A 12,459-nucleotide genomic window follows, 5' to 3' on the forward strand; every position below is an offset into this window, starting at 1 on the left:
TTGATGGAAGCATAGTGCTGCACACTAGTAGTGCATCTCAGTAGTGTTATATTGCCTTTCGTAATCTCAGGATTCCGAAAGCACCTTAAAGAGGATGAGCTACTTTTTTACTTCTAATGCAGGCACACATTACAGCCAGACTGTGTATCCATAATGAGATAAATAATCCGGGAATTTGTTTGGTGTGGTTGAGAAATAAATGTTAGCCACTGGATGTGAACTCATTCTCTTCAAACAAAAATTGTATTATGCCATGGGATCTTTTACCTCAAACTTAGAACTAATATTAAGAATTAAATCGTTCAAGAGTTAATTATATGTAGGTCCAGTAAGATAGTTAAAATGGCTGAAGTGGTAATTCAAAAGTCTGGACTGATAATCTAGATACTCGAGTTCAAATAGCATCAGGACAGATAGGGCATTTAAATGATTACATCAGAGGTGTCCTCTTCCTTCAAAGAGCAGAGTTTCTCTCCCCTCACTGTTGATGCTGTCCTCACCCCCATCTCCTCTATTTTCTGAACATCTGCGCTCACCCCATCTTCCTGCCACCTTACCAGTGATGGAGTTCCTCTTGTCCTTACCTACCACTCCACCAGTCTCAGCAACTTCCCGCCATCACCAAAGAGATATTACTGTTAAACGTATTTTTACCTCCCCACCAACCCCTCTAGCTTTCTACAGGGATCGCTGCCTCCCCGTTAATTTCTCTCCCAGCACTTATCCCTGCAAGCAGCCCAAGTGCTACACCTGCCCATACACCACCTCCCTCACCTCCATGGAGGGCCCCAAACAGTCCTTCCAGATGAGGCAACACCACCTGAGAACCTGTTAGGGTTGTATAAAGTGTCCAGTGCTCCCTGTGTGGCTTCCTCTACGTTGGTGAGACCCGTTGTAAACTGGAGGACTGCTTTGTTGAGCACCTGCGCTCCATCTGCCAAAAGCAAAAGTTCCTAGTGGCCAAACATTTAAATTCCAATTCCAATTCCCATTCCCATTCTGACATGCCAGTCCATGGCATCCTGTTGTGCCAGAATGAGGCCACCCTCAGGGTGGAGGAACAATATCTTATATTCCATCTGGGTAGCCTCTAACCTGATGGTATGAATATCAATTTCTCCTTTCAATTTAAATACCTATATATTTAAATATATATCCTTCCTCCATTCCCCACTCTGACCTTTTACCTCTTCTCACCTTCCCCCATGTCCCCTCCTTCCCTTTCTCCTATGATCCATTCTCCTGTCCTATCAGATTCCTTCTTCTCCACCCGTTTACCTTTCCTACCCACCTGGTTTCACCTATCACCTTCCAGCTATCCCCCTTCCCCTTCCTCCACCTTTTTGTTCTGGTGTATTTCCCCTTCCTTTTCAGTCTTGAAGAAGAGTCTCAGCCCAAGACGTCGACTGTTTGTTCATTTCCATAGATGCTGCCTGACTAGCTGAGTTCCTCCAGCGTCTCGTGTGTGTTGCTCTGGATTTCCTTTTTTAATAAAAAGCTGGCTTCACTGATAGTGACTATGAAACCATGAAATTCTCATTAAAATTTCAATTGGGTCACTCATGCCTTTAGGAAAAGAAGTCTGCCGCCCTTAACTCAGTCTGATGTCTGTGTAACTCCAAACCAATAAAGTGGAGGGTTTCTTGGCTATTCTCTGAACAAGCCACGCTGCTGGAAGATGAGTCATTATCCACTTATCAACACATCCTGGTATGGACAATACAGTCAGTGATGCCTGTATCTTATGAGTGAACAAGTTAAAGGATACAGGCTCCGGAATTGCATGGATTTGATGGTGTTTGTGTCCTTTTTGTGTTTATATTCTATAACCAGTGATACCTCTGCATTTTTATCTGAAAAGATATGCTATTATTTATATAGCATTGTCTCTAATGAATCATTCCTTATGACCAAAGCTCACATCTGATATTAAGAGTTGAGGCACCCAACTGGCTGATACTGAATTTGGTGCATGGCTGGGTGCTTGGGTTCAGAGCCCAAAGCAGTTCTACCATGCTGAATTGCATGCATTTGTAGGTTTTAAACTAAAAATGGAAGACTTGCATATGCCACCTTGATTGTTAACCCTAGAAAGTGCTAGCTCCTACACTGAGACCCATGTGTTCTCATACAAAGCTTTACAGTACTCAGCCTTTCAGAAAATCAATAAGGCATTTGTTCTTGTATCTCATCAGTCTTTCAACATGTCTGTCCAGCTGCTCCTGTTCCAGCCCACAGCTGTGACTGTTAGACTTAAAACTATAAACTCCCTTCATTCTGAATTGTAACAGAGGTGTTTGACTTCACTTTTCCTTCTGACGTTCCAGCTAAATTGGCCTCAGAATTTCCAAAATGTCAGGGAGCGCTGCCAACATGTGGAGGTTAACCCCTCAAATACAAAATTAACCTCTGTACATGATCTTGTAACTTCATACGTGTCTGGCAGGAGAACAGCTCTAGACGGTCCAATGCAATGTTTAAAAACAGACCCAAGTAGGATGTTCTCACTACTCTGATCGAACCAGGTTGAGCTAATGTGAAAACCCTTAATATGAGATCCACATTCTGTTCCCCACTCCAGAGAAACTATTGAAGAGAGAGTGATAATGGGAATTGAAATGTAAATCTCAGAAGAAAATAAGGATCGATTTCCTTTGGGTGATAGTTTAAATTCTTATAAAGACTTGAATTAAAAATAAAACTAATTACTTAAAAAAAACTCAGCTCTCTTTTCTCCTTAAGCATTTCATTTTTTAAAACAGAGTGATTTCCTTTTATACTGTAATGAGTGGATTTTTTTTTACTTTTATTTACATTATTTATTCCCCTTGGTTACTATTTGCTTTATGTCCATCTCTTTTTTCTAAATTCTGATTTTGGTGTTTTATCCCTTTTTATACTTCCTTTGCCTTTTCTGCTTTTCTGTTATTTATCTCTGTCCCCTTTCTCTTTTTTCAATGTCAATGACTTTTTGCAGTTGTTTTCTTTCTAGTTCACAGAATCAAAGAGAAGTTGCAACATGGAAGGGGGCATTCAGTATGCTGAATCTCTATATAGCAGCTCTATCCAATCCTACTCACTCCTGCAGATTATCTTCATACTTAACGCAGCTTCCCTGTGAGCCCTACAATTGAATCTGCCTCCACTTGCATGCCAGGCTGGACATCGCAGAGTGTAACTACTTGCAGATGACATGGGAAACAGATGTCTCAGTGGTGAAAGTTTCTGTCTATCTGCTCTGCTTAGACCCTTCGTGACTTTAAAATATCTCTACCAGAGTTCCTCTCAACCTTCTCTGTTCCAGCTAGAGCAGGTCCTGCTTCTCTATTCTGTTCACAAAAATAAAGTCCCCAGTCTAGTAAGTTGGAAACATTCTAGAAAGTTTCTTCTGCCTCCATTTCTTTCTTGCTCTTGCACCTTGTTTGCCACCTTTTTATAAAGCCATACAATACTTTGGCTATTTGCTCAACTTACCATGCTGTTCTCTGCAAGCTAATCTCGTATACTCCCAGATCTCTCTGTATCTCTGGTTTATATTGGTTCTCCTACCAAGTACAACGCTTAGCATTTTTTTCTGTTATATTTCATATGTCATTCCACCAACTTGCCTGTTTCTTCCTGAAGTCCATTATAATCATCCACATAGTTCACTTTGTGACTAGTAGTACAGTGAGAGAAGTTAGGCACAGCAGCTTACTGACCTTCCATAAACATTAATGAAAATGGTAAAATAGTAGATGAATATTTGACAACCAATTAAAAGAAAACTAATTTCAATGAAAAGTGGGAATTGAGCTATATATTTAAAAATATGATTCTGAATAATAAGTGCAAGCAGTAAATATTGTAGTAAATATATTAAGGGAAAGGTCTTGATAATGAAGGAGCAAACACGAGGAAATCTGCAGATCCTGGAAATTCAAACAACAACACACACAAAATGCTGGTAGAACACAGCAGGCTAGGCAACATCTATAGGGAGAAGCGATGTTGACGTTTCGGGCCGAGATCCTTCGTCAGGACTAACCGAAAGGAAAGATAGTAAGAGATTTTAAAGTAGAGGGGGGAGGGGGAAATGCGAAATGATAGGAGAAGACCGGAGGGGGTGCGATGAAGCTAAGAGCTGGAAAGGTGATTGGCGAAAGTGATACCGAGCTGGAGAAGGGAAAGGATCATGGGACGGGAGGCCTCAGGAGAAAGAAAGGGAGGTGGGGGGAAGCACCAGAGGGAGATGGAGAACAGGCAAACAACTAAATATGTCAGGGATGGGGTAAGAAGGGGAGGAGGGGCACTAACATAAGTTAGATAAGTCAATGTTCATGCCATCAGGTTGGAGGCTACCCAGCCGGTATCTAAGGTGTCGTTCCTCCAACCTGAGTGTGGCTTCAACTTGACAGTAGAGGAGGCCATGGATAGACATATCAGAATGGGAATGGGACGTGGAATTAAAATGTGTGGCCACTGGGAGATCCTGCTTTTTCTGGCGGACCGAGCATAGGTGTTCAGCGAAATGGTCGTGCAAATGGTCCACGAAACCATTTTGTAGAACACCTACGCTCGTCCGCCAGAAAAAGCAGGATCTCCCAGTGGCCACACATTTTAATTCCACGTCCCATTCCCAGTCTGATATGTCTATTCATGGCTTCCTCTACTGTCAAAATGAATCCAAACTCAGGTTGGAGGAACGACACCTTATATACCGGCTGGGTAGCCTCCAACCTGATGGTATGAACATTGACTTATCTAACTTCCGTTAATGCCCCTCCTCCCCTTCTTACCCCATCCCTAACATATTTAGTTGTTTGCCTGTTCTCCATCTCCCTCTGGTGCTTCCCCCCCCACCTTTCTTTCTCCTGAGGCCTCCGTCCCATGATCCTTTCCCTTCTCCAGCTCTGTATCACTTTCGCCAATCACCTTTCCAGCTCTTAGCTTCATCCCACCCCCTCCGGTCTTCTCCTATCATTTTGCATTTCCCCCTCCCCCCTCCACTTTCAAATCTCTTACTATCTTTCCTTTCGGTTAGTCCTGACGAAGGGTTTCGGCCCGAAACGTCGACATCACTTCTCCCTATAGATGCTGCCTAGCCTGCTGTGTTCTACCAGCATTTTTGTGTGATAATGAAAGATGTGGGTATAGGATAGGAGCAGCTTTTCAGAATAACTGAACAGGTATAAGTGATGATATAATGGATAAATAACTCAATGGTAGATTGTGAGTATTCAATTCAAATGTGATTTCTGTGTTTCTATAAGAGAACTTCGTTAGGCAACAGCACCTCTCTCATCTGGTAAACAGATAAAAGAATGTATCTTGATGCATTTTGCTCACTGGTTTTTACCCCAAAATTTTTAATTCTATTCCCTCATCTTAACTGATTATGTGCTGCAGTTTTTCCTTGTTTTCTGTGATTTTATTGCTTTTTTCTGCTCTGATACTGTCAATCATTAATATTAAGAAAGACCAGTAGAGTCTGTCTGTGGTGGAATGAGGGGAGTTACTGATAATGAGAAGACAGGGTTTGACAAAGGGACAGAAATAACTCCTGGATAAGATACATTTGTGTGCTATGTAATCGTGTACCCTCTGACTAATCCCCATATTCTTAATTGCAGATTTTAGTAGAATTATGTACATTATGAATTGCAGAAAGCCACACATGAAGTCGAGCTGTGTAATACAGAACATCATACATGTTATGTTCCAGATTGTTGAGCAGCTAACTCTCAATGAACACTACAATCTTGAAGTCAGTGACTGAATAAAATCTGTCTATGCTGCCATAAACAATGTCATAACTATCTTTTGATTTATGTTTCAAACAGAATGCTTAACCAGAGAATTCGAAAGCCACGTTGTTGCATTGGTCCCCACGGTCTACTGCCCCACTACTCAGAGAAGCAAGCAGAAGGGCAGGAGCAGCTTTTCAGAGTGACTGACAACATTCAGGCCGAATTGTAAGTTATCCTCATTTTTCCTGTTGCTTAAGTGAGGTTATTTTGTCTTGGACACAATAATAAATTTGAAAATCAAAGAATTGCAGGTGCTGGGAATTTGAAACAAAAGAACAGGAAATGCTGCAAACTCTCAGCTCGTCGTGCATCCTCTGTAAAAATAGAAATTGAATTAATGTTTCAGATCTGAGACCCTTCAAGAATTGGGAGAGGGAGAAAGTACGTTGTAAATTGTAGATAGTGATTAGGGTGCAGAATGGTTAGGACAAAGACAGTATGCTGGGGTCAGGATTGCTAGAATGATCTGGAGACACAAGATGCTGGAATCCAGCAAACCCCACAAAGCACTTAAGGAAGACAGCAGGTTGGGCAGCATCTATAGAAAGAAATAGATAGTCAACATTTTGAGTCAAGACCCTTCATCTCAACTGGGGAAAAAAGAGGGGAGCTAACCATATGTTAAGCTGGAACCTGCTCCACCACTCCACATCCAACATGTGGGATGCAGGTGTGGAGAGAATGTATATCCAGGGTAAAAGAGAACTGGCCGGAATCAAGAAATTAGAAACTGTCAGAATTGTAAAAGACTTCATTGCTATGACAATCTTGACCCCACCCTATCAGAGATATTCCCTTTGTCTTAATCATCCCCACCCTAATTCTCTGCAAGTTAAAACTAATTTTTTTTTTATTGGATCATCCTGGTAAAGGATCGTCAATGTCATACTTTAACTCAGTTTCTCTCACTTCAGAGGGTACTTGGTCTGCCTAGTATCTACAAACACTTTCTGCCTTTAACCCATCATGAATTTATTCATCTATTATTGCATTAATACAGTAATCTTGCACAAAACCATTTCATATTGAACGAAGAGATCAGTTTAGATAAGTATTTTCTTTCCTTTTCTGTGTTACTTTGTATATATCCAGAAGTTGAGACTATTGTCTTAGTAATAGGGGAAAAATGTTGTCGTTTAAATGACTGAGTCGTAATCTGTAGAAAATCCTATGTTCAATAACTGAGGCTACGAGAATAGACCACAAGGCCCCTGCACAATGGAGAGGAAAATAATTTGATTCTGAGTGTTGTGTAATAACTGCAGTTGGAATATATGTGCAAGAAATTGGATTAAAGTAGATTTTTTTGTGTCTGTTATTGGCAGAAAAGGCATTTATTTCCTGACTCTAGTTGCCCAATAGAACCTGGTGATGATCTGCTTTTTTTTTGAACTGCTGCAGTCCTGCTAGCAAAAGTACTTCCATAGTGCTGTTGGTTATTCAAAGACTTAGATCCATAAACAGAAATGGAAAAACATGTGTTTCCAATACTGGACTGGAATTACATGTGATTGTGTCCCAAGTGCTTGTTGACCATGTTCTTCATGCTAAATCCTCATATGGAATGGAAAGAATGGATTAATCTTGATATTGTGTAATTTATATAAAAATATATTGTCATCTCCTACAGAATGGTTCTCTGTAGAATACAAATATATTTGCTAAAATAATTACTAAAATGAATACCTTCTGTAAAATGTCAGTTTATAAACATATTAAAGTGCAAAGACAATTGAAATGAATTTTTTTATAAGTCTTTGATTGTAAGTCTATTACAGTTTGGGAAAAATGAGAAAACCACTTGTTTTTTCAGTGCATGCAACTCTTCCAGTTATTTTTGGCATGATTTCACTCCATGATGAATCATCTGACATTTTTTTCTGATGTCTAATTACTTATTAAACAAATAAAATGGACAGAGCTCGTTTGAATGACTTTTTAATCTGTTTACCTGAGTCTATTGCCTGAGTTTTATGCCTTTCCTGCAAGAAAAGCAATAGCGTTTATACAGGCCCTTTAATGTAAAAAATCAGCCTAAGATTCTTCACAGGGGCACTTCATAGAAAAAGAGGCTAAACCACATTTGGATGGATGATCAAAAGGTTGGTCAAAGAGTTAGGTTCTAGTAGCAAGTTAAAGGAAAGTTGAGAGAAATGGGATCTCAGAGCTTGAGGCAATGGTAGCTCAAATGAGCAGTTGCATTCTCACACTAGCAAGAGGTCAGATTAGAGCCAATATCACACATGATTATAGGGCAAGAGCCGATTATGAAGATAGGGAGGATAATAATGGAGTGACTTGGAAAAAACAACAGATTTAATCATCAGGACATTGCTTAACTATGGGTCAGCATGTACAGGATTTGTTGTAAATTGTGATCAGGTTGAGAAACAGGTTTTGGTTGACCTCAGGCTGACAACAGACAGTGTGAGGATAGCTGGCAATGTGAGCTGGATGAGTTGGGACATAACTTTAACATTTGTGTTCGAAACTAAAACTGAGGTCAAATATGACCCAGTGGGGTGAACACTTCTGACAATTTTAAATAACTAACAATGCTATCATGGTAGAAATAATGTTCTCTCAGTGCTGTGCTATATTAAAGATGTGTCGCAAAGATACGGGTTGTGCGGTGGTTAGAGATGTTATTAGTATCAATGCTAAATGACAAAAAATTTTGAAAAGTAGTTAATGATCACTAACACTTGAGTTCCACAGTGAAGATTGACACTGTAATAACATCATATTGAAGTGCAGAGTTCTCCAGTCAGCATGTGTTTACTGAATCAAGAAGAATAAACTATGGCCTAAAATAATAGATGGTGTAGTGCTTTTGTTATACATTGCTGCATGTGAAAGCAACGATTTATGGTTATTTCAGATCTTTCTAAGAATATGAACACTTAGCATTATGAATCATACTTGTGTCACTGATATAATTTCTGTATAAGTTGCACATCAAGTTACATATTCTCTGCAGAGTTCTACATTTGATACATTGCAAGCTCGTTCATGCTTATTGTCCCAGGAAAGTCTGTGCTAGGAGCCTCATGAGATAACTTGGACATTTTAGCTCAGTAATGGACCAGGACCTTGGCCTTTTAATTTACTGTGTCCTGCAATAGCTCTCTCAGCATTCCACACCTACCTGTCCCATGATCTGTCTTCACTAACTCCACTCCCAAATCCACTTGATTTTCTTGTCACAATCCACCAGAAAACATCCATCCCCATGCAGCAGCCTCTTACCACACGCTAATCACTTAATTTTTCTATCCTTTAACGCTAAAACAGTTGAAAAATGTCTTTGAGACTCTGCCCAGGAATTCCTCTGCTATAGGTACCAATTCCATCTGTCTCCATCCTGATAGTTTACTGGATACAACACTCTAATCGGACTAACAATTGACCTATTTCTATAGTCATGTCCCTCCCTACCACATCTTAGTACCTGGTTTTGCTTCTGGGGCAGCACATTGACAACTGATAAACCAGCAGCAACTAACAAGGGATATTAAATTTCTTCATGTTGAATTTCTATATTATATCACTACATACTGTATATACATTGACTTAGCTCTCAGTGGTATTTGAAATCAAGTTAAGATTTATTTAATTAGTAATTATGTATGGATGACCAGTATTACTATCCAGAGTGTATCTACATAGTATGATTTGGAGTCTTCACTCTGTAATGCCTATTTCCATTTATCATCAGCATTTTGTTAACCTGCACAGTCTGCGTGGAAATAGACTTTTTGTACCTGTCTGTCATAAAATATTGTGCTTCTCCTCTATCCAAGCTTGCTGACAAACTCTTGTGTCATGTCGTCAGCATTTGTTCTGTTAACCCTATTTGAGCATACAGTAATAACTAAGGACAAAGCCTTTGAATCCTTGTTGGTAAAGAAGTTAAAACTTCAAAGCTTGATTTTTTTTTTTAACTTTGCTGCTGCTTCCAGCCTTCATATGGTTTTGAAAGCAAAGCCACTGTTCTTCCTAATCGATTCCAGATGCGGGGAACCTTAGCCAGCGTTTCATTTCCCGGCCAACACAGGATAATTGCTTTCTGCTTTGCAGTGGCAGTCCCACAGTACCTAGAGGATTGCATCATGTGGATTTGGTTTTCATTTCAAACTATCATCTACTACCTTAGGGATTTGCTTTAGCCTTCCTGGAACTTGTCATTACACCATCCCCCAAAACCCCAGCATCACTACCAGTGCAGATTTCAGATTGAAAATGCACATTTAATTTCCAGATGTACAGTTCTGATGCTGAGAGGTTAATTTGCAAATCTTAATTTTTTTTCACTAAAACTCACAGCTCTCCAGGACCTCTCTGAAGTAACCATTCTTCATCTGTAAACCTTGACAGTAATCTTCCTGGCTGAGGTTGCAAATCATTTATCTAGCGTGCACACAAGCATGCTTACACTCACTCTCGCACTCTCTTCCCAGCACTGGATGTGAATCAGCAGCAAAGGTCGGCGCCAATATTTCCTTCCCTAGACCAGAGGCACAAGGCTATTGTAGCATAACAAAATCAGAAAGTACTGGAAATACTCAGCAGGTCAGGCTGCATCTATGGGAAGAGAAACAGAGTTAACATTTCAGCGCTTTCCGTTTTTCATTTAGACTTCCAGAATATCTGTAGTTTTGTTTTTAATATACCTTTGTCAAGAAGAGCAGTGTTAGCTGTCTCAAAGGCAATCACATCTACTGTGCATCACCATTAAGAACCCTCACCATCCGGGATATGCTCTCTTCTCAATACTACCACTGGGGAAGAGATGCAGGAGCCCACAATCAACATCTTAGCATCAGCTTCTTTACTTCTACCATTAGATTTCTGAAAGATCCGTGAACACTACCTTATGCTTCCTCTTTTGCATTATTTCTTTACTTTTAAACGTAGCAAATTTCATGTGTTGCACTGTTGTGCTGCTGCAAAACAAATTTCACAACATATGTCAGTAATAATACATATGATTCTGACCCTATTTTTTTGTTCCAGTACTAGTCGCATATGATCAGTGCAGAACATGATCCAAGGAGATTCAAATTCCATAACAAAATATAGCCAAAGCTTTCCATAGTGTATTTTTATTTAAAAATAGTATTTGTCCCAACCGGTGATAGGTGGCCAGTTATTGTTGCAGTGGATTTTGGTGAGGCAATAGTTTTTATCTCAAGTGTTCATTTATCTCCCTTTACCCCTTCTTCTCTCCTTTTATGAGCATCCCATTTCCCCTCCCCTTGTTGCCACCTCGCCCAGACTTACCCACTGGTCTTCTGTGTGTAACCTTCTTGCTCTCCCTGTGCCCTCGAGTTATCTCTTATTACAGCATGTGACTAATTTCTCTTTAGCCACAGTTAACAATCATCAGTAAGGTTATTAATTGTTAATCTGCTTTTTGTATTGCTCATTGAAGGAGAAATAATTAATCAGAACAAGATAATTATTTATCTTCAAACAGCACCATAACATCTTTAGCAGTATCCTAAACAGGCTTAGTGTTATATTTCATCCAGCAGACATTTCTGCCACTGTAGCAGCAGCAGTGCTTGTCTGCTGTACTTACCCCAGTGATGGCCCTGTTTATATTCCCTTTATGGTGGATGTGGGTTAGACTGAGTCCCTATGAAATTCCTGAATCTTTCTGTTGGTATATCAGAGTTGGCTTCATACAAGTACACGGTGGTATTCGCAAGGAACACAGGAAAATAAATGTTGATCTGTGAGTGTTTACCCATTGTAATTAGAGTCATGGTACTTGATGAGAGTGTACAATCGATTAAGGAACAAATTTCTTATACGATAATCCAGAGACAGTGTTGTGCAAAGCAAGAAATTGTTCTGTAGTCACAGTGCCTCTGTAAACTTTTTGGTGGGGATTTTACCTAGTGACTAACAAATGGTATTTTCTCTGTATTTCATTTAAACTGGAGCTGATCTGTTATTTCAGTGTTGCTGGCACATAATCAAATGTTACATGTAGTAGATCTAGCTAAGTGCTATGTTACCTTCTCTTTTCTAGTTTCATTGCAGTGGAACAGATCGACAGGTATTGTGTTCTCATCTCCTCAAAGGCTGTGTATTTTCTGAAGCACGGTGAATATGTTGATAGAGATGCCATTTTCCTGGAAGTCAGATATGATGACCTCTACCATTGTCTTATCACAAAGGACCATGGAAGGGCATATTTACAACTGACAAAAAAGGCTGAGAGTTCAAGCAGTGGTGTGGCCATACCTGGGCCATCACATCATAAGCCAATGGTGAGTATGGAACTGCTTGTTCCCAGCATGTGTAATTAAGCCATAAGACCAAATTCCAGATTTAGTTCCCTCATCTGTGCTTAGCTACTAAGTCAGCAAATGGGCAGTGCAGTCACTAACTCTTACATGGCTCACCTATGGCATTCCTCAGGGTTCAGTGTTTAGGTTCACACAAGAATATTGGTCAAACTATCCCATCATTTATGGAACAAATACAAGAAAGCACTATGATCGTTGGAGGTATATTTGGTAATACTTTTGCATCATCATGATCAGAGCTGTTCGAACTGTAGCCCTTTAGCCTTGACACTCCAACCACAAAGAACAATTGAATTTTCTCTGCACAGACATTTATTAATCACTGATTTGTTTTGGCAGTTAAAAATTTG

The 12,459-nt window shown here is 39.9% G+C and overlaps 1 protein-coding gene and 1 long non-coding RNA gene across 2 annotated transcripts in view; one reads left to right on the forward strand and one right to left on the reverse strand.

Moving 5' to 3' along the window:
* Positions 1 to 11,529, reverse strand: part of LOC132382041 (uncharacterized) — a 57,758-nt gene extending 46,229 nt beyond the window's left edge. Inside the window, exon 1 of the long non-coding RNA XR_009508185.1 lies at positions 10,114 to 11,529. This is a non-coding gene — a long non-coding RNA (uncharacterized LOC132382041). The remainder of the gene's footprint in view (positions 1 to 10,113) is intronic.
* The window catches only part of vps13d (vacuolar protein sorting 13 homolog D), a 288,095-nt gene that overhangs the window by 264,005 nt on the left and 11,631 nt on the right, over positions 1 to 12,459 (forward strand). Inside the window, exons 67-68 of the mRNA XM_059951858.1 lie at positions 5,823 to 5,954; positions 11,830 to 12,070. Coding sequence (XP_059807841.1) covers positions 5,823 to 5,954; positions 11,830 to 12,070 — 373 coding nt within the window. The remainder of the gene's footprint in view (positions 1 to 5,822; positions 5,955 to 11,829; positions 12,071 to 12,459) is intronic.

The sequence above is a fragment of the Hypanus sabinus genome, chromosome 27, assembly GCF_030144855.1.
Source record: "Hypanus sabinus isolate sHypSab1 chromosome 27, sHypSab1.hap1, whole genome shotgun sequence".
Taxonomy (NCBI): domain Eukaryota; kingdom Metazoa; phylum Chordata; class Chondrichthyes; order Myliobatiformes; family Dasyatidae; genus Hypanus; species Hypanus sabinus.